This window comes from Neofelis nebulosa, chromosome 1 (genome assembly GCF_028018385.1).
Source record: "Neofelis nebulosa isolate mNeoNeb1 chromosome 1, mNeoNeb1.pri, whole genome shotgun sequence".
Taxonomy (NCBI): Eukaryota; Metazoa; Chordata; class Mammalia; order Carnivora; family Felidae; genus Neofelis; species Neofelis nebulosa.
The window spans coordinates 161,786,473-161,806,307 of record NC_080782.1 but is presented as its reverse complement, the minus strand read 5'-3'; the positions used below and the strand labels follow the sequence as shown (position 1 = coordinate 161,806,307).

Sequence of the window (19,835 nt, the reverse complement as noted above, 5' to 3'; positions counted from 1 at the left end):
CCGGCCCCACCCCTGGGTGCTGCTGGCACAGGTGACTGTTAGCTGCCAGGTTTCCATGATGGTCGCGCTTCAGACAGGGCCTGTCAGGTGCCAAGGCGCAGAGCCACGCCCACGGCTCACAGTTGATAGACACGCATGTTTCGGGTACCAGCCCTGAGGCTGGCTTCACGGGACCTTTTCTGCTCTTAGCCTTACTTTGTTACCATATTCATTCGCAGCTTTATTTTTCTGTTTCTTATATAAGCACATCTGGTCACTCGTGGGACAGGATGGGGGCTAAGTAAATAATGCATAGAACAATAGTTTGAAAAGAAAAAGGCCACCCCCCCATCCCTGCAAGTCAAAAAGTCAGCAACCATCTCCTACGAAACAGGAAGCAGGTGGATTTGTTCTCATTCAGTTCTGCCCGGTTAACCCGGAAGTGCTTGGAGGGCAGGATGGGGCCCAGGGTCTCTGCCTCGGATCCTCAGGGAGGCTGGAAAACTAACCAGGCCACGTCCTCCTCCTTTTTTCATTAGTCCCTCGAAAGGGAACACAAGAAACATCAAAAAGCTGGAGGAAAGAAAAACCGACCCCCTAAGCCTGGAAGGATACGTGAGCTCCACGCCGTTGCCGAAGCCCCCCGAGAAGGGCAGAGGTGGGTGTCTGTGCGGCACAGCCCCGTCACGGCTGTCCCCGAGTGAGCAGGCGCGTCCAGGGCGTGCACACCTCTCAGAGGAGAGCCCGTGTGGGCTGGCGTGTGTCCCCGAGCACCCCCACTCCGTCCCTCTGTCTTCCTTCGGAGATGACACAGCCCCGAGCTCTACCTCAGAGAGCTCCGCACTTTGCAAAACGCGCTTTGCTCTGCCGGGCCTTGCTGCCCTCACAGGTCAGAAAGGTAAAAGGCGCCTGCCTCAGACCCACGCCCCGGACGTGCCGCTCACCCCGGTGGCACGCTTCTTGTTCGTGTGGTGATCATTCGTGTGGACAGCCCGACAGGGGCGGCTGCCGCCATCGTCACCACGTGCAGCCGTTCAGAAGCTTTGCCCACTGACCCGCTCTCTTCCCTGGCACTGGCGTGTCTGTCCCACACATGGCCAGAGGCCTCTCACTGGGGGCCTTTGTTTGCAAAGGAGGAGGCAGGCTTCTCTGGCAAACCTTGCTCGCAAACTGCACTCGTCTTTTGCTTTTTTGGTGCACCTCCTCCTGAACCCCCACCCCATCCTGCTCTGTCCTGCCCGGGACTGACGTTGGCAGGCCCTGGGGCGCTCACTAGCACACAGGCCACATAAGGAATCCGCTGGGTGGGAACCTCGGAAAGCTTGTCTGCCTTGCAAGGCTCCTCGGTGGTGAAGCGTGTGAGGGGAAGGACACAGATGAGCCCACGGAGCCTGGAGCTCCGGCCGGGTCGTCACAGGACCACCCGCCTGATGCTAAAAGCCAGTGTTTACAAGTCGAGGATTCTTTTCACTCATCCAGAAAATTAGAGGGTTTTTTGTTTGTTTGTTTCAACTTACAAAATACTTTTAAGTTGGCCTCAAACTTTTTATTTTTAAAATATTTTTTTCACGTTTATTTATTAAGAGAGAGAGAGGGAGACAGAGACAGAGGGCCAGTGGGGAGGGGCAGGGAGAGAGGGAGACACAGAATCCAAAGCAGGCTCCAGGATCTGAGCTGTCATCACAGAGCCCGACGCAGGGCTCAAACTCACGAACCGTGAGATCATGACCTGAGCCGAAGTCGGACGCTTGGCCAACTGAGCCACCCAGGCGCCGCAAACTTTTTTTAAAAAAGGAGAGAAGTGCTCTGGTAGTGCATACACTACACACTTTTATGCAGAGTTGAGAACCCGCGACCACCTGTAGCCTGCTGAAGTGAGGGTACGATTGCCACCGTCGGCCCGAGCTGGGTCTCCTCTCCCCCCCTCCCCGTTCCCGGGGCCGCTCCCGTCACCCGCGGGGCCCTGTGGCCAGCTTAGTCTTGTGCACAGGAAGCCACTTGGCAGCAGTGGGAACCGGCCTGCTGGCGGTGGCGTTCTGTCCCTTGTGAACACTGCTCCACACGCCCCCCACGCCCTGCTTGCAGCCCCTCACTCTCCTGTCTGTTTTTGCCTCTTCCTTCTTCCGCAGCTTCTCCTACCAGTCCTGGCAAAAAAGCTAAGCGACATGAAGTAAAGAGCGATCCAACGCCTTTTGGTTTACGAGGTAGAGTGGCTCAGCCTTGTGACGTAGCCTGCCGTCCGCATCCCCATGCGGCTGGGGACGCTGTCTGCCTGGCCGGGGCTCGCCCCCCAGGATGCAGATCATGATAGGTCTCTACCAGCCAGACGCAAATTCCTTGTTTTCTTCAAAAGCATGATGCTCTGGCGACAGATCTGTGATGACATCACCCTTCTCAGCTGGACTCCTGCCGGGTCTGCCCAGAACCGACCCCCTTAGGGGCTGCCGACGCCTAGCCGGCATTCGGATTGGCCTGTTTCTTGGTGGCTGTGTGGCCGCAGGCCTCCCCCGTCCAGGGCGCCCGCCCATCCCCTGCTTCTTGGTGGGAGGAGCCAACAGGATCTTGTCAACTGACCATCTTGCAGGGAGATGACCAATAGTACAGACTGAGGGGGCCAAGCTCCATGTTGGAACTCAGGCCATTTCTTGCCCCCTCATATCACGAGGGTAAAGTGCAGCCCCCAAAACCTGAAGATCCCTGGCCCAGGCTGAGGGGCTGAGGTTCTCAGGAAGGATTTCACTTTGTGAACCACCTTGAGTTTTCCAGCAACTGTGAAGTTTCCCAGGGGCACAGGCTGCGGCTCTCCAGCATCCCCGGGGTGAGAGCTTGGAGGCCAGGGGCCTTGGCCCACCCTCTCAGCCTTCACAGGGATGCACAGTGCCCCGGGGCCTGGGACAGGGGTCATTTCTGCCCTGACAGCCTCATTTCCTACCTCACACCTGGAGACACCTGAGCACTGCCCTGGCTGAGTTCCCTTGGGCAGGAAGCTGGGGGGCTTCAGCCTCACCCACGGCCACCCGCCCATGGTTCCTACCACCTTTCAGCCAAGTTGTGTCTCCTCCCGTGACAGGAAGATGAGGCAGCCTCGTGAGGTCACAGTGGACGTGACCTGAGTGCAGCGCCTGGGCCCAACTGCTAGCCCCTTTTCACACCCTCCCACTGCTCCCTATTGCTCATCCCACGTGCCCCCCACCCCGAAGCAGGTGACAGTGCACACGGGTCTCCTGGGGAGGCAGGTGACAGCACGCACAGGTCTCCTGGGCATTCTTGCACATACTTAGCAGCTTGCCCCCTGAAAAGAGTCATCTTCCCAATGTTTTACTCAATGCCGCTGTCAGGAACTATTTTGCAGAGGAGGGAGGGGACCCCACTCACCGTCACCTGGGCCTGATGTCCTACACACTCACCTGCACGTGCACAGATCAAGTGGGTTGGTGACACTTAGCTTCCCTCTTGGGCCTCGGTACTTTCCTGTCCACCCCCCCATCACACAGTCTTGACCCGGGTGAGCCTGGTAGAAAGGCTTCCAGAGAGGCTGCTTGTCCCCACAGAGGCGAGCGAGCCCTTTGCACGCACCTGCTGTGACTCCCTCACATGCCTCAGCCTGTCGTCCTCAGGGAGGGCACGCCTCCTGCCACCCCACGTGTAATCTGGAACTGGTGTGCCCCGCCCGCACCCAGCAAGCAGCCTTCTCTTCCAGACCCGCTTGCTTCTTGCTGCACAGCCATGGGACACATGGCCTGATGCTCCAGACTGTCACCTAGTGCCAGCATCACTGTGTTTGTTCAGAACCCGGAATCCGACATCTCCTATCTCCCCACAACTTACTTGCATTCTCCCCCAAATTTCCCCCAAATGGGAAATACAGGTGCTACTCTTTGGGCCTACAAGGCAGTGGAAACGCTGATGAAGGGCTGTGCGCGCATTTTGTAAAGTCCCCAGAAAGATCTCTCCCCGTGTTTGCTGGCCCAGCCGAGCTCCGCGGCTGGAGCTCACACAGGCGGGCAGCCTGGCCTGGAATCCCAGCCTCACCACGTGGCCGAGGGGGCTCAGCGGCACTGTTAGCTTCTGTGTGCGGTGTCTGCTGGCCTGCGTCACAGCGCCCCTACCTCGTGGGCTAAGGGCCAGGACGGGCCAGCACAGGGCACGTGCGGCGAGCCTCAGCCCTTGTGTGAGGGGCGGCCCCCCAGGCGGTCGGCCGGGTGTTCACCCTCCAAGTGCTAACTGCAAACTCCTTCCCTTTGGTGGCATTTGCTCCAACACAGCGGGATGGCGACGTCCCAGGCTAGTGATTACTCAGGATCTCTGTGCTCCCCTGGGGCCACATGCAGGGGCAAAGCGGCAGGGCCTGCGGGACCACCTCCCTGAGGGGCTGGGGTTCACTGTGTCCTCCCGGCTGGCAATGGAAGCAGGTGCATGGGCCCCGGCCCCCTGGACTGTGCATGGCTGAAGCACCCATGTCAGCAGCGTGCCCCAGTCTGCGCTGCGTCCCGCCGGAAGGTCTTGGCTGGCTCCTGGGAAGGGGGCACGTGCGGGTGGTGGGAACTGCACAGACCCCCTTCACACAGTGAGGGTGGTCCTCACTGTGGCCCGCTCTCTCTCAGGTTGGAGCAAAACGTCTCACCCCTCAGAGGCCCCTGAGGACGACGGCTGGTCGAGTGCTGAGGAGCTGATCAATTCCTCGGATGCGGAGGAGGAGGGCAGAGTGGGCCCCAGGAAGCTGGTAACCTTGGGTCCCACTGGGCGTTCAGCCTGGCCCCGCTGGCCCCTGGGCGGGAGAGCTTCAGAGCACGACCTTACCAGTGCCCCACACTCTTGGCTGCTGTGGGCACATGTTAGGTGCCAGGGCCCCCTGGGGTTGTGCGCCCGCCCACCTCCATCGTCAGACCAGCCTGTTTCAGAGGGAATGGTGCACACACCTGACTTGCCCTCCAAATAAGTAGACTGTTCTGAGGAGCCACTGTAAAGTGATGCCTTCAGCTCTTACTTTCTAGAGAACTGAACTGCTTTAAGTATGGATTTGCATTCTTTTTTTTTTAACTTTTTTTAATGTTTATTTTTGAGAGAGAGAGAGAGCTAGAATAAGCGGGGGAGGATCAGAGAGAGAGAGAGAGACATGGAATCCGAAGCAGGCTCCAGGCTCTGAGCTCTCAGCACAAAGCCCCACGCAGGGCTCGAACCCACAAACCATTAGACCATGACCTGAGCTGAAGTCAGACACTCAACGCACTGAGCCACCCCAGATTTGCATTTGAAACAAGGTCCTTTAACACAGCGGCAAGGAGAAGCTATTCACATATTAAATCATTAGAGTCGGGTGACACTAACAGATGCTTGGGGCACTCCATGCTGCCCTGGTCCTAGCTTCAGAGCTTTGTCCATGTGTACGTGTCAAACATGGAGCACGGACTGGGTACCAGGCACTGTGGAGGTACAAAAGACAAAGCAGAGAACAAAATAGACAAGACTCTCCACTCTCACAGGGAAGCAGAATAAAAGGTAGTGAATACGGAGCATACTAGGCGAGGATGACTGCCGTTTCAGATGGGAGGCCCGGGGACAGGAGGGCGCTCCAGGAAGAAGGAGCAGCATGTGCCAAGGCCCTGGGGCAGAGGGATATGTTTGTAGTGTTTGAGGCCGGCTGCAGCAGAGGGGGCAGCCAGACCACCAAGAGTGGGCCAAGGGCACTTTGCACATTAGTTAGGATTTTTAACATGGTCACGGTGAGAGACCTCTGGCATCCGCTTACGATTAGGAGCTCTTCCCAACTTAAGGTGACAGTCACATGAGAAGCCTGACAAACAGCAGGGCCCTGACGAAATACTCATTGTCTGTCTCCTGTTGGATGCTGGAAGCCCATCTGGGACCTTGCCTGCTCCTGCTACGGCCTCACTCTGCGCCTGGGGGGGCAGGGGGGGGAGGTGTGTGGATAGGGCGGACTGTGCCATTTGATGCACTGTGTCCTGTGCCACCAGGTTCCAGGGAAGTACACGGTTGTGCTGGGCGATGAGAAGGAAAGCCCTGAAGCGCTTGCCGTGAGAAGTGGAGACGTGGTGGAGGTGGTCCAGGAGGGTGACGAGGGCCTTTGGTAAGACGTCGCCGGTGGTGGGCTCAGGCCCAAGACCCTGGGGCAGGCCCGCGGCTGGAGCCCCTGACCCGCCCCCGCCCCTTCCAGGTATGTCAGGAACCTGACCTCCAGCAAGGAGAGCTGGGTGCCGGCCAGCAGCCTCTCCACGCTCCTTGGCACGTCGGGCTCGGCTCAGTGCCTGAGCAGCTCAGGTAAGACCCCCGTGCCGTGCTGGCTGCGACTCGAGCCCGCGGGGTCCGCGGCCTCGAGCTCTGGCGTGCAGACGCGAAGCCGCAGCCGTTCTCGCCTGGTTTTCCCGCAGAGTCCAGTGCAGGCTCCACCCTGCTGAGCGCCTCGTCCAGCTGCAGCGAGAGCTGCGGGGCCCCCCTCTCAGACCTGCAGGGGTAGCACCGGGCCGCGCAGGATGGCAGCCTGCGGACCTCTAAGTGTTCCTTTGCTTGGGCTTGCTTAGTTTGGTGAGGGACGGTGCTCTAAGACCCTGGGAAAGGAGGACCCTGGCAAGACCTGGAAGAGGAGCCGCCCGCTGCCCACGAGACTTGGCGGTGCAGACACAGGGGCATGCAGAGGAAAGGTTCTGGAAGATTCTGTCCTCCGGCCTTCACGCCAGGACCCCCCTGACGAAGGCGCAGAAGTCAGCTCCACGGGAAGATGGCGGCACACCGAGCTTCCCCGCAGAACCAGGATGGATAGAGGGCTGTGGGGCAGCGGAGCAAACATGTGGCAGGTGCCAGGGGGCCGTCGTCCGCCTCCACCGGGCCACAGTGGGGAGCCCGTCCCGGCCACTCGGCTTCGGTTCCTGCCGCATCTGGGCTGGTGCTTCCTGCAGGGATCAGCACGTTGTGGGAGGGACCGCTTCCCAAAGAAGTGGCCAACCTACTGACCCAACAGCTTGGTGGAGGACTTTCTGATTTTTACAAGAAAGCAGGGATTAATTCCATGGCCATTTTTTGTGGTACTTTGGCCGCTAATCTTTACCAAGAATCACTGTGTTTACATGAAATGACAATTTAATACTGTATTTGATACAAAACTATTTTCTGTTACTGGGGTTTACACTGCAGCGCATTGTTTATACTGCTGGAGATTTGAGGGCTCTCTCTTGGGACCAAAACCCTCTCCAAGGCCGGCCTGGTCACCGGCGGTTGAAAACGCATCCCTCGATAAAATCCAGCAATGTTTCTACAAACAGGAGTAGTAGAAACCAAGGAGAGTCCTTTATCTGTGTAGGTTAATTTTCAAAAGAAAATTTAAACTATAATTTAAAATATTTAGTTTCTTTTCTACAAAAATGGGGAACTTGATTTTTTTAACTAGCTTCACTGAATTAGGATTTTTTATCGTTTTTAAAGAATACATAAAGATGCAGTTTCCGTGGGGTACCACCTGAACCGGTGCCCACACAGGGCTCAGTGAAAGCTCCAGCCCTGGCACCTGTGCCGGCCTCCACTGCTGCCTCCCAGGCTCGGGCAAGTCCCCCTGAACTCAGAAACGTAAAGGTTGCGGAGCTCATCACTGAAATCGAGGCAGAACTGGAAAGAAAACTCTTCTGGTTTACCTTTTTGTGTTTCTGAAACAAGCTCTGTTCTCCGGAAACACTTTGTGTATCTGGTGGGGGCGGATCTCTTTCTACGTGTGCTTACGTGGATGTGTGTGCATTGGTGTCCCGTGTTAGGGACGCACGCGGCCTCTGCGATGCTGGAAACCGTCACTTTACTGCCCTCCCTGAGTCCCGCGCCCACCGCAGCCTGCTCCCGGCCACACGCGAGCCCCCACCCTGGCCGCCCCTGCGGTGCGTTAGAGAAAACAGCCATGCAAGACTCAGCAGCTTTCCTCGATGCCCCCCGATTTACTCAGTGCGCTGACTGTGCAGAGACCACCCCAGCCGCCTCGCCCAACACCCCCCCACCATTGTAATCTCTTCCTCATAAAGGCACTTTAAAACCTCGTGTTTCAGTCATTGCTTTTTGTTTGGTTTGGGGTCTTTTTTTTTATTGTTATGTAAATGAAATTTAAAATCAGAGTTCTTTATTGTATGGATGGAGTTTGAATAAATATCAGCCCCTCTTGCTGTCTGCCTTCATCTGTAAAAAGCCCAGAATTCTGCTTATCGCGCTCAGCTACACGCAGCACTGCAAGCACTGTTACAGGGGAGGCAGGTGGCGAGCAGGACCCAGACTGTGTCCCCTATGCTTCCCTTTGTCAGAAAATGATGGAAATAAAGTAAGCGTATTGTGTCAACACTGTGAAGGTAACAAAAGAAATGTAGACTCCCAGTGCTGGGACATTGGGGTCTGGTGGCGGAAGGGATGTGGTGGGGAGGGAAGCGTGACGGGTGGAAGCAGGAATCTGGAAGAGCAGCCGGGAGCTGCTCTCTCCCACGACGCTGGAATCGTGCTAGGCTGACCTGCCAGGAGGGGATCAAATCGGATGCATCACATAATTCCTGAAAGACACCATCAAACAAGATCACGTAAGGGCTGGAAGAAAAGACAAGAACAGAGACTAACAAACCCTGACCTCCCAGGAGCCCTCCCACAGACCTGAGGGCTGTGCCCCAGAGACAGGTACACTGTTGGGGTCGGCCACTGGAGCGCCTGTCCCCCAGTCCAAGCGGAAGGCGTGGCCATCAGCGGAGGGTCGGGGAGGGGGCCGCTGTTCACACGGGGCTACGCAGGCTGGCCCTCTGCACTCAGCCACCCTGTCCTCCTCTCCTCGCCCCTCCTGGCCCGGGGTCTGGGGTAGGACTGCTCGGCACCATGCTTGGTGGTCTTTCATGAAGAAAAAGCCACTTGGAAGAGTCAGTGGGGAAGCGGTGCCTCAGCCATGACCCCACTGGCCTGTGCTGTCCCCCACCTCCCCAGAGGACCCTGGGACTCAAAGGCTTCAGTCCAGCACATGTCCCAAATCCAGGCTGCCTGGCAGCTCACCCATGGGAATCCCATTTCCCCGCAGCTTTGGGCTGTCGGAGGAGGAGCGTCCCTTCCCCACGCCTCCTGACCAGTCGCCCACTGAGTCCACGGCCAGACACTCCTCACGCTGCTCTGAGAACAGCCCAGCTGCAGCCCCGCTCAAGGGGAAGCATAGGCACCTGCTGACGGTGTCCCCAGGATGCAGTCTTGCTCAGAAGCAGGACCCTTGCCGGTAGAATTGGTTATGATGAGTCACACTGGAGTGGGGGCCCTGACCCACGGGTAGTGTCTCTGTAAGGAGAGTTAGATCAGGACACATACCCGGGCCGACTGCAGGTGGGGCACAGAGGCCCCCAGAACTCCCCAGTGGGAAGGGGCAGGCAGGCCTTCCCCCGGAGCCTCCAGAGACAGCAAGGCCCTGCACAGACACCGTGCTCAAGGGCCTGTGGCCTCCAGAGCCAGCACAGGATAGATTTCCGGTACAGTAAGCCCCTTGTGTGCAGCCCTGTCGTGGGACCACCAGGAGTCAGGAAAGTGCTGAGCTCAAGGGCGGCTCCCCTGCAGCCTTTGAGAGCAGGGCTCACGGGTGCTGCATGTGGGCCGACACGGGACCAACAGCACCTCCACCTGCTCGGGCAAGACGTTCGCCAGACTTAGGGGCAGAGGCTCAAGGCTGAAACGCTTCTCCCCAAGCTGGGAGGAAACGGAGCCAGGACTGCCAGGCCATCCAGAGAATCCCCAGAAGGTGCGGCGGAAAACGGGGGGGGGTCCCTCCCCCACCAACAACAGACTCCCAAGCAGCCAGCAATCGTAACCATTAGTAACACCTGAGGTGATCAACAAAACATGTTCTCTGCAGAGACTGACTCTCCCACTTGGGGAGTGGAGCTGGGACCCCGCCTGCAACAGCTGGGCCGTGTGGCTCCCACGCACGGGACAGGAGCAGAGCGGGTGTCCCCAGTCTCCACCATTTGCAGAAAGGATATTTCAGAGGGTCGAGGCCAGACCCCACTGGAGGCTGGACGCCCACGTGAGCCTTGTTGGGGTGACTGATGATGTCCGAGGACCCAGGATGGTCCAGGTCAGCACAGAAGCCGGGCAACCAAGACGGTTGGTCACCGCGGCTTGCGGCCTGGGCCCAAGAGGGCCCGGAGGGACACAGAGCAGGGGGTTCGGCTTGGGGCAGGTGCCCCAGGGCAATGAGGCCCTGTGTGGGTCTCCACCCACACCGAAGATCCACTCTCCTGTCCCCAGAGTTACTCTGCAGGCACACCTACCACCGGCTTGGATCTGTTTCCCAACTGCAGCCCTAAGTCCCCAGGGCTTCAGATTCTCAACCGCATTTGAGGCACACGCGCCAGGTACACATCCCGACACAGACACTTCCGAGAGGGAACCCCTACTTCGCGGTCACAGCTGTGCGGTGGGTACAGACAGCGTCTTCCTGTCCCTGGCGTCCCCCGCACGCCCCGCCCCTGGGTTTGGGAGGCCAGGCCTCCCTCCCCGCCCTCTGTCCCAGCTTGGAGGCTGGGACTTTGCCCACCTTCCCAGCACGCCTGAAATGTCAACAGACCGTGTGACACAGGCCTCGCCATGGTGTCTGGGTCCCGCGGGCTGGCCCTCCTCTGCTCTCTGCTCGGCCTGCAGGCATCTCTGGCCGCAGGTATGTCAAGGTGTAGGGTCCCCTGTAAACGCTGTGTGAGGGGCTGCGGGAGGTTGGTGGCCACCTTTCTGGTGGGCATTCCTGTCCCCCCGGGGTGCTTGCTGGCGGCTCCCATGTGATCTGCACGCAGAGTCAGGGCTCGAGTGCGAAGGGGTATGTCCCCTCCCGTTCTTGGTTGGCCAGCGCCAGGGACAGGGTGGGGACCCTGGACTACACATTTCTGTGACTGCAGCCACCCTCCCTGCCACTACTGTGCCAACGGGCCTAGCTAGGAGGACAGCGGGACACTATAAGCTGTCCTCCTTGTGACATGTCACTACCGCGGGGTGGCCGTGGTGGAGACAGCAGACACTGCCCCCCTCCCCCCCAAGCAGCCAGCCTGCAATGGCATGGGCGCCGGCCAGATTCCTGCAGGAGCCCAGGGGACAGCGCGGGCTCCTGGGAAAGACAGCGGGGTGGGAGGGCGGGAAGACGCGGAGGTGGCCAGATTCCCCTGGTAACCGCCAGAGGTAACTGGTTCCCCGAGAGCTTTGGTTCACATCTACTGCCTCCTGAGGGTCACCCAGGCAGGTCTCTGCCCGCCCCTCCGTTTGAGGGTTCCCTCGACCTCTCCCTCCAGACCAGGGGCTCCGCAGGAATACAGACACGAGACACTGTCACTGTGAAGAACACATGGGGTCTCCCTCCACCTGGGCGCCCCGGGAGCTGCCCCTCCCCCTCCTGCTGCCCCATCCTCCCCTGCTGCTCACCTCTCTCAGTCACCCGCCCCCCCTCCCCAGGCCCCTTCGGCACCTTTATCCTAGCACTTTCGGTGAACGTCCTGGTGCAGGGACGCAGCCCGTGGCCTTCTGATTATGGAAGTTGACTGGACGCTTTGCAACAGAGTAACTTTTAATCCCGAGAGTTCATTTTCTATGTAGGCTCCTCCCACGAGTTACATAAGCATATGTATGTGCATATGTACATCTTATTTACAAAAGGGATTACACAGTACAGATTATCCTATCATCTTCTAGTTTCACTTAATATTGTATCTTCTTAAGCGTGTACTTCACGCGAACGAGGACACCTTCACACAGTGGCTCTGCCTGCTGTCTCCAGGCTGTCTTTGTGGCCGGGTTCGAGTGGCCGCCTCTGAGGACGTCCTTGGGATAAATCCTACAAGTGAGGCGGCCGGCCCGGAGCGACCCCCCCACAGCCGCCGTGTTTCCCATTGCCATACTCGGAGGGACGCGAAGGTTCCGTCCATCGGCACCGTCTGGGCGTGGCCAGTGGCCAAGGGCTCACGGACGGTCCCTCAGTCTTCCTCACCCAGGAGGAGGCCCACGGCGTCCTGCGCAGGCACCGGCGCGCCAACTCGTTCCTGGAGGAGCTGAGGTCCGGCTCCCTGGAGCGGGAGTGCGGGGAGGAGCGGTGCTCCTTTGAGGAGGCCCGGGAGATCTTCCAGAACGCCGAGAGGACGGTGAGTCCGCCCCCAGGGGGCGCCCTCCGCGCTGCCCGGCGTCGGTCGGTCGGTCTCCCTACTCGGCGGTCGAGGGCCCGCGCACCGTGTCGGGGTCACATTCCCACAAGAACCGCTCTCGGGGTCCCTGCAGCGCCCATGGACGGCGCCTCTCTGCGCGGGGCCCTCATTTCCAGCCGGAAAACGCGCTTTGAAAAGCAGGCCCCGGGGGTGCCCTGCCTTCCCATGGACGGTGCCCGCCCCCGACCCCCGTCCCCAAAGCGGCCCGAGCTCCGTGCAGGGGCTGCTGATGGAGCAGACGGTGGGGACGCTGGCCTGGGCCTCTCCCAGCAGCCGCCGCAGGCGCGGGCAGACACCTCCACGGCGGCTTCAGAGAGCAAACGTGTCGGGGCCGCTGCAGAGAGCTGCCCCATGGCTGTTTGCACGCTGGGAAAGGCGAGTGTCCACGCTGTCCTGCTCCACTCGGGGTGTGGCTATGAGGGGACAAACCCACACTTCTCCTCAAGGATCGTCTCACGCTCACAGGACACTCACCTCACACAGAACACTCGCCTCACACTCACAGGACACTCAGCTCACACTCACAGGACACACACTTTGTGTTCAAAGGACACCTGCCTCATTCTCACAGGACACATGCCTCACGCTCACAGGACACCTCACACCAAACAGGAAGTAGGACTATTTGAGGTGGAGGCTCACATGACCTTTTCCAGGTACAATGAGGATGGACATTTCCTGCATTTGTGCCCCACTTGGGTTTTCAAGGCATTTCCCACAGTTGTCTTATTTTATTCTTAGAGTAATCCTGTGAGTTTCAGTTTGCTTGCCCAGAACATTCCTCAGGAATCCGATTATTGGAGCCTTTGCATCCATTAGCACCTTTTCCTCCTGTCGCCCTGTGTGGATGGTCCCCCATCACCAGAGAAGGAAACGGAGGCTCAGAGAGCACGTGTCTTGTCCCAGGGTCACATCTTGGAGGTGGCAGAAGTGGGGCAGAAACTCTGGAATTCTGAATTGGGACAGGGAAATTTGTGACCTCTGGTGGCCTTGGCCATCTGGGGTGGAGAGGCGGGATTAGGAAACACCCCCTCGCCCTGGGTGAACTCACCTCTTCTCCAGAGGAAAAGTCTGGCTTCCGGAGCCCACCGCAAAGGGCACCAGGCCAGAAGCCCCCGGACCACCTCACTTCACCCCAAGTCCCCAGTTCATTCTGTGGGGACCACAGATATTTGTCAATGTGTGTCTCATGTGGCTTCCTCTTTGTCCCCTCAGAAGCAGTTCTGGGTTTCTTACAACGGTGAGTAGGTGAACGGTCCATTTCGCCCCTGGCCAGCCTCCCCCTCAGCTCCCTGACCCTGGGTCACCCCTGCCCACCGGCCTCCCCCTCAGTGCTCTGACCCTAGGTCGCTTCACAGATGGGGACCAATGTGCCTCGAATCCGTGCCAGAACGGGGGTTCCTGTGAGGACCAGCTCCAGTCCTACATCTGCTTCTGCCTCGACAATTTTGAGGGCCGGAACTGTGAGACAAGTGAGGACCCCACAGTTTGTGGGCAGAGCCCCCACAAGGCTGATGGGCATGGCCGGGCCAGGGGCGGCTGGGCCCCAGCCCCGGTGGGAAATGGGCTCAGTGACCGTGAGACGCTTGGATCTGAGACCCTCGGGTGCTAATTCTTGATCGCCCCTTGTCTGCTTCTGGAAAATACAAACCCCTTGGGCTCCCAGTGCTGGGGAATTCGGATACACCCGGATGGGGCCCCGGGGAGGGCACGTTATCACTGCCCAGCATCCCACTGAGACAGTGAGTAAACTTCATCTTCCCTACTTGCTATTACAAAAGTGTGAACTATTTTTTCACCATTCTAATGTTAAAATACTGCGAGGTTGAGGGGTTCCTTGGGCTGTCTCCGGGTCAGTAATTGGCTGGGAGGACCCATAGCACTCTCTGAAGGCCAACATACTCAAAGTTACGGTGGAAGGCTACAGATTAAAGTCAGCACGGAAACCAGTGTGAGCTTCCAGGTGTCCTCAAGCAGTGGGGTCTTACAGACAGTCTTCCTTTCTCCAAGAACAAGGTGTGACGAGACTTAGGGAGTATCACACTGAGCCTCCACGTCCAGGGGTCTTCTTGGGGCTCAGTCACGTACACATGGCTGACCTCCCACATGGCTGGCCTTAGTCTCCAGCCCCTCCAGAGGTCGAGATGATACCCCACCATGAATCACATTGTTACACCATCCAGTGTGGCCAAAGGCCCCCAAGGAAACAACATTCTTATCAGACAGATGGAATTAAATTAAAAGTGTCCAACTTAATCAGCGAGGGTGTGGCGGTCACCTCCCAGGAGCTGAGGGCAAAGGCAAATCTCTCTTTGGGTAACTTCAATCTTTTGCCACATGTGTACACTCTGATACTCAAGGAGCTCTTGTGGGCCACAGCCACCTTCTGCTCTAAGCAAACCAGGGAGAGTAAAGGAAAGACTAAGGAAGAGGCTTCTTGCCAGTTATCTGGGGCTATAAAGCCTCAATGTCCTTGCCCAGCCCTTTATGCTCAGGAACCCTGGTGTGAATCCCCCAGGACCTCTGATGCTCAGGAGCCCTGGTGTGAATCCCCCAGGAGCTTTGATGCTCAGGAGCCCTGGTGCGAATCCTCCAGGACCATGGTGCTCAGGAGCCCTGGTGTGACTTCACTTCCAGGCCAGGCCTTCCTGCTGGGGGCCCTCAATTGGCACAGAGAGCTAACCCCATCTCCCACATCCTAGCACTGCCCTTCAGAGAGGGTGATTGTTCCTTATCTCCATCTGTCCGAGCCAGTGGTCAGCCCCCGCCAGTTCACTGGGGCACCAGGGCCTGGCTATGGAACCATCTCATCTGCCTGGCCTCTTGCCAGCGGGTATCCAATTGCGGTGAACACTTTTACTGTCCCCAGGCCCTCCCCGGCTCCCACCGGCTGCTGGGAGGGGAGCACAGAGGCCCCATGTGTCAGCCCTATGTCCCAACTGGCTAAGCTGCTCAGACGTGAGACTGCACACAACCCCAGGTCACCCTTCCGGATCGATCCAGAGCAGGCTGGGACCTGGCTGTCTCTGCAGCCAACAGCTAAGCACCGTTTTCATGCAGAATGAGGGCTGGCTCTCCCTGACTAGCACAGGCCCCTCTCAGTCTGTCCCCTTCCTGTCCTCAGACAAGAAGGACCAGCTGATCTGTATGAACGAGAATGGAGGCTGTGAGCAGTACTGCAGCGACCATGCAGAGACCAGGCGCTCCTGCCGGTGCCACGAGGGGTACGCGCTCCAAGACGACGGGGTGTCCTGCGCTCCCACAGGTAACGGTCCTCAGGGGCCAGCTCTGGGGGCTGTGCTCTGTTTTGTGCCCAACGAGCAGCCACCCATTCCTGTATGGCTGACAGATGACAAGGGTGAGTACCACTCACTGAACACCTACTACACGCTGACCACGCCTAGCCCACTCGAGAACAGGCCACAGCAGGAGCCGCTCCAGAGTGCCTGGTCCACCTGCCTGTCCAAGGCAGGTCCAGAGGAGCCGAGGGAGGCCCTGCCTGCCCCACCGCTGTCCTGTGGGGCACCCCATGGCCACACGTGGGGTCTGCACTGACTGTGGCACAGTCTGGATGCCACGTCTTTTTTTAAAAGGAGAGCATTTTGAGGAAAATGTAAATTTTCCCCAACCCGGTCTCGAACTAACACAGTCCCAGCAGCTCAGGTGCCCAGGCCTGTCTGTCCAGAGTGAAGTGGGCCCCGCTTCACTTCAGGCTGAGCCTGAAGCTCAGCCCCCACCTCTAAGCGGTGTCTCCGGGCCCGGGTACTTTACTGCGGAAACCAGAGGAGCCGGGTGAAAGTGCTGTGGCCCAAGGTCTGGTCAGCCTTTAGACAAGCGTCCACCTCCTCAGGCAGCACGTCGCTCCCCTGGGGCCACTGGCAGAACTCAGTTTCAACAGGGAGGCCCTCTGTCCCTGCAGAAGCAGCTCCCACAGGGGTGGGCCTGCCCTGCCAAGGGCGTGCCTGCAGGCCGTGGAGCCCGTCCCTCAGCAGCTGTCCCTCCAGCACAGACCCCACGGCCTGACGACCTGTTTCCCACAGTGGAGTATCCGTGTGGAAGAATGCCTGTTCTGGAAAAGAGAAATGGCCGCGACCCCCAAGGCCGAATTGTGGGTGGTAAGGTGTGCCCCAAAGGAGAGTGTCCCTGGCAGGTGAGGCTCCAGGGCCCCTGGAGGGAAAGCGGGAGGTCGGCTGCGGGACCCCGGCCCCTCGTCTCCTTCCAATTTGCTCCGAAGCCCACGCCTGCGCGCTCACCTCCGTCCGTCAGTCCGGGTGTCAGCACCCCCAGCAGCACCTGCCTTCTGGCTCTCCCCTCCCATCTCTTCCCGTCTCCTCCTCGGGGCTGCTGCCTCTCTCCCCTCCACAGATGGGGGAGTCCAGGCCACCGGCGGCAGATGGCAAAGGCAGGATTTGAACCCGCCACTATCTGCCCCTGGAAATGGAGGCAGGGCAGGCTGTCCCTGCACGTGCTCAGGTGTGTGGGGCAGCCTGTGAGCCTGGTCCCTGTTGGAAATGCAGAGCCTCAGGCCCCCAGACCCACTGGGCCAAAATCCACCTCTCACAAGAGCAGCACGCGTGCACTCGGGTTTCAGAGCCGGACCCAGTGGTCCTCCGGGCCCTGCACGTGGACACCCGAGTTGGACTGTTCAGAGTTGTTACCACACAAGAGCCTCGGAAGGGATGATGGTGGCTCACCAGTCCCCCTGGGCCTGACTCCAGGTTGGGGCAGCCCCAGTCTTCCAGCTTTGCTGCCATTTGGCGGCGTGCAGACCAGAAGCGGCATTTTTGGCTGAGCCGGTGGCCCCTCCCACCGGCCCGGCCCTGCCCCATCCCACCTGCCACAGGTGGGAGCAGGCGGTCGGGGCCTGCGGGGCACCTGTGCGGTCCCAGGCCCACTCCTCAGCTGGCAGGACCCGGGGTTTTGGTGTTCCGAGGATAACGTAAGCTAGACGTGTCCTAGCGGGACTGGTGTGTTCGCCAGAGTGCCCAGAACTGGCAGTGTGTGCGGCGGAGGGACCGCACGGGTGGGTCTCTGTTGTTTACAGCAGACAGCACCTGGGAGGGCTCTGTGCAGGGGGAGGGGCTGCAGCATGCATGCGGCCCCAGGTCCTCAACCCCAGGAGAGAGGTGGGGAAACTGAGGTCCACTGAGATTCAGGCTCCAATCCGACCGAACCATTACCCCAGGCCTCCTCTCGTGGCTGCGGCTGCAGAGCCAACATCAGCTCCTTCCGCCTGCCTGCGGTGGGAAAACCACTGCAGGGAAAAGGCCTGCACCCAAGCTGCACTCAGGACCCGCTCAGCACCCTCCTTGCTTTTAGGGAGAAGAAAAGGAAGCATTTATGGGGCCCGCTGTGCACCAAGAATTGTGCCCGGTGCCGCGGCACATGCCCTCTCCCCGCCCCCCCCCCCACTTGACCCGTCTTTGTGGACCAGTCTTGCCAGCTCCTGCTGGTGGTGCCAGGGATGCGCAGGGGAACTGGCACCCACGCCCCGTGGTCGGGCCAGTACCCACAAGCCCCCTGTTGCCTTAGCTGGCTGGGGAGACGGGCCACGAGGGCCCTGGGTGCACGGGAAAGGCGCTCCCCATGGAGGGGTGACGTGAACTCTGCTGTGCCCGGCCAGGCTGCACTGAAGCTGGACGGCGTGCTGATGTGTGGAGGCGCCCTGCTCGACGCTGCCTGGGTGGTCTCTGCAGCCCACTGCTTCGACAGAATCAGGAACTGGGAGAACCTGACGGTGGTGCTGGGTGAGTTTTGTGGCTCCTCCATCTGCTGAGCGTGGCTTGTGAGCGAGACCTGCCACGAGACGAGTGCCTCCAAACAGAGAAGTGGGCAATGTCCGGGCGGACCCCGGTGCCGCAGGGTCCCACTGTGGCCACGGCCCCCCGGCCTCTCCACCCACGGAATTTCACGGAGGTGATGCTCTGCTCTACTCCCTTCTCACTTGGGCCAAGAGCCCCAGGGTTGCCTGGTGGGTGATGGGACGCCGAGCACCCCCAGGGAGGGTCTGGGAAGAACTGGGGGGATCCACCACCCCTCCTCACATGCCCTCAGCACCCCCAGATTCACCCAGATTCGCCCTGATTCACACTCCACGCGGAGCCCTGCGGTGGCTGCCTGGGGGTGCCGCTCCGGCCAGCCTGGGACGGAACACAGGGCCCCTTCTGCCCCAGAAGCAGGCTGAGGGGCGGGGTATGAGTGGTGCCGGTCCCCCGCAGGCGAGCACGACCTCCGCAAGGAGGAAGGCGAGGAGCAGGAGCGGCACGTCGCCCAGATCATCATCCCCGACAAGTACATCCCCCGAAAGACGAACCATGACATCGCCCTGCTGCGCCTGCGGACGCCCGTGGCCTTCACCAACCACGTCGTGCCCCTGTGTCTGCCCGAGAAGGCCTTCTCCGAGAGGACGCTGGCCTTCATCCGCTTCTCCACCGTCAGCGGCTGGGGCCAGCTGCTGGACAGGGGCATCACGGCCCTTGAGCTCATGGCCATCAACGTGCCCCGGGTGATGACCCAGGACTGCCAGGAGCAGTCACACAGGAAGGCGGGCTCTCCGGCAATCACTGAGAACATGTTCTGCGCCGGCTACCTAGACGGGAGCAAGGATGCCTGCAAGGGGGACAGCGGGGGCCCGCACGCCACCAAGTTCCAGGGCACCTGGTACCTGACGGGGATTGTCAGCTGGGGGGAGGGCTGTGCGGCTGAAGGTCACTTCGGGGTGTACACCAGGGTCTCCCAGTACATCGAGTGGCTGCGCAGGCTCATGAGCCAGAGCCCAACCTCGGGAGGCCTCCTCCGGGCCCCGCTGCCCTAGCCTCAGTGCAGGGCCACCCTAATAAAGCTGCCACTCGTCCCTGCTCTATTCCAGAAACATCCTGCACTTCTGGAGTGGGGGAAGGGGATGCAAAGCAGGCTGAGCAGGATGTGCCCGGGATCACCGATGTGCCTGCCAGGGAGGGGATGCACTGTTTCCCAGGGTACCATGCTCCCCTGACCGCCGTTGTGGTGGTGCGTGTACACGTCGGCATGCATATATTGGTGCCTACACATCGGCACGCACACACCTGCATCCACACATCAGCGTGCTCACACTTGCGTGCTCACATCTTTACGTTCCATTCCTGTCTCCTTGCACAAGCATGTTGCCCTCATTTCACGTACACGGGAAGCATCATCCATTCATCCTGGGGACTATCCTTCCAGATCCTTCTGTGTACGTAGCTTTGACCATAAAATGTGAGGCTTTCACCCTCCATACGGCGTTTGCCACTGGCCCACCCATGAGCACACCTCTGGAGCGCCCTCCTGCCACCCTGGAGCGCCCGTCCTCACCCCGTTGAGGCCCTGCTTGTCCTGGAGCCACAATTTCTCTCATACTCACAGCACCCCGGAGATGGGCCTTCCTCCACCGAGGCTGTTTTCCAAAACCAAGAGCATGTGGGCGGGTTTTGGAGGCTGTGGTTCCCCAAACCCTACAGAACCAGGCGTCCTCTTCCCACCAAGGTCCCAGTCAACAACGGTCCTCAACGAGGGTCCCAGGGAAGCCCTGCCTGAGAGCCACCAGCTTCCTCAGTCCTGCCGCATCAGTGGGACCGGGGAAGGACCCAGTGAGTGACATTTTTATCAGGTCCCTCAGGTGATCGTGGGGCCCGCTCGGCCTAAAGCCACACAGGC

The 19,835-nt window shown here is 59.6% G+C and overlaps 2 protein-coding genes across 15 annotated transcripts in view; both read left to right on the top strand.

Annotated features, from left to right (window-relative positions):
• MCF2L (MCF.2 cell line derived transforming sequence like) overlaps positions 1 to 8,012 on the top strand; it is a 127,457-nt gene extending 119,445 nt beyond the window's left edge. For 9 of the 14 annotated variants that reach the window (XM_058741961.1, XM_058741950.1, XM_058742019.1 and 6 more), the window contains 6 exons: positions 519 to 637; positions 2,109 to 2,183; positions 4,584 to 4,702; positions 5,955 to 6,067; positions 6,155 to 6,258; positions 6,369 to 8,012. In XM_058741961.1, the coding sequence (XP_058597944.1) occupies positions 519 to 637; positions 2,109 to 2,183; positions 4,584 to 4,702; positions 5,955 to 6,067; positions 6,155 to 6,258; positions 6,369 to 6,454 (616 nt within the window). In that variant the 3' untranslated portion in view covers positions 6,455 to 8,012. Of the gene's footprint in view, positions 1 to 518; positions 638 to 784; positions 878 to 2,108; positions 2,184 to 4,583; positions 4,703 to 5,954; positions 6,068 to 6,154; positions 6,259 to 6,368 lie in introns of all 14 variants that reach the window. The other 5 variants (XM_058742008.1, XM_058741971.1, XM_058742036.1 and 2 more) reach the window with 3 other exon arrangements.
• Positions 8,013 to 10,506: 2,494 nt separating this feature from the next.
• Positions 10,507 to 19,019, top strand: F7 (coagulation factor VII). The gene is made up of 8 exons (XM_058742091.1): positions 10,507 to 10,639; positions 11,941 to 12,101; positions 13,377 to 13,401; positions 13,520 to 13,633; positions 15,286 to 15,426; positions 16,202 to 16,311; positions 17,785 to 17,908; positions 18,380 to 19,019. Exons 1-8 carry the CDS (start codon positions 10,570 to 10,572, stop codon positions 18,973 to 18,975), a joined length of 1,341 nt encoding a protein of 446 aa, XP_058598074.1. The 5' UTR covers positions 10,507 to 10,569; the 3' UTR covers positions 18,976 to 19,019.
• Positions 19,020 to 19,835: the final 816 nt, after the last annotated feature.

Coding starts and splice junctions, on each gene's coding strand:
- F7 (XM_058742091.1), top strand. CDS start 10,570: ATGGTGTCTGGGTCCCGCGGGCTGGCCCTCCTCTGCTCTCTGCTCGGC. Junction 10,640..11,940: donor GCAGGCATCTCTGGCCGCAG/GTATGTCAAGGT, acceptor ACGGTCCCTCAG/TCTTCCTCACCCAGGAGGAG. Junction 12,102..13,376: donor TCCAGAACGCCGAGAGGACG/GTGAGTCCGCCC, acceptor TTGTCCCCTCAG/AAGCAGTTCTGGGTTTCTTA.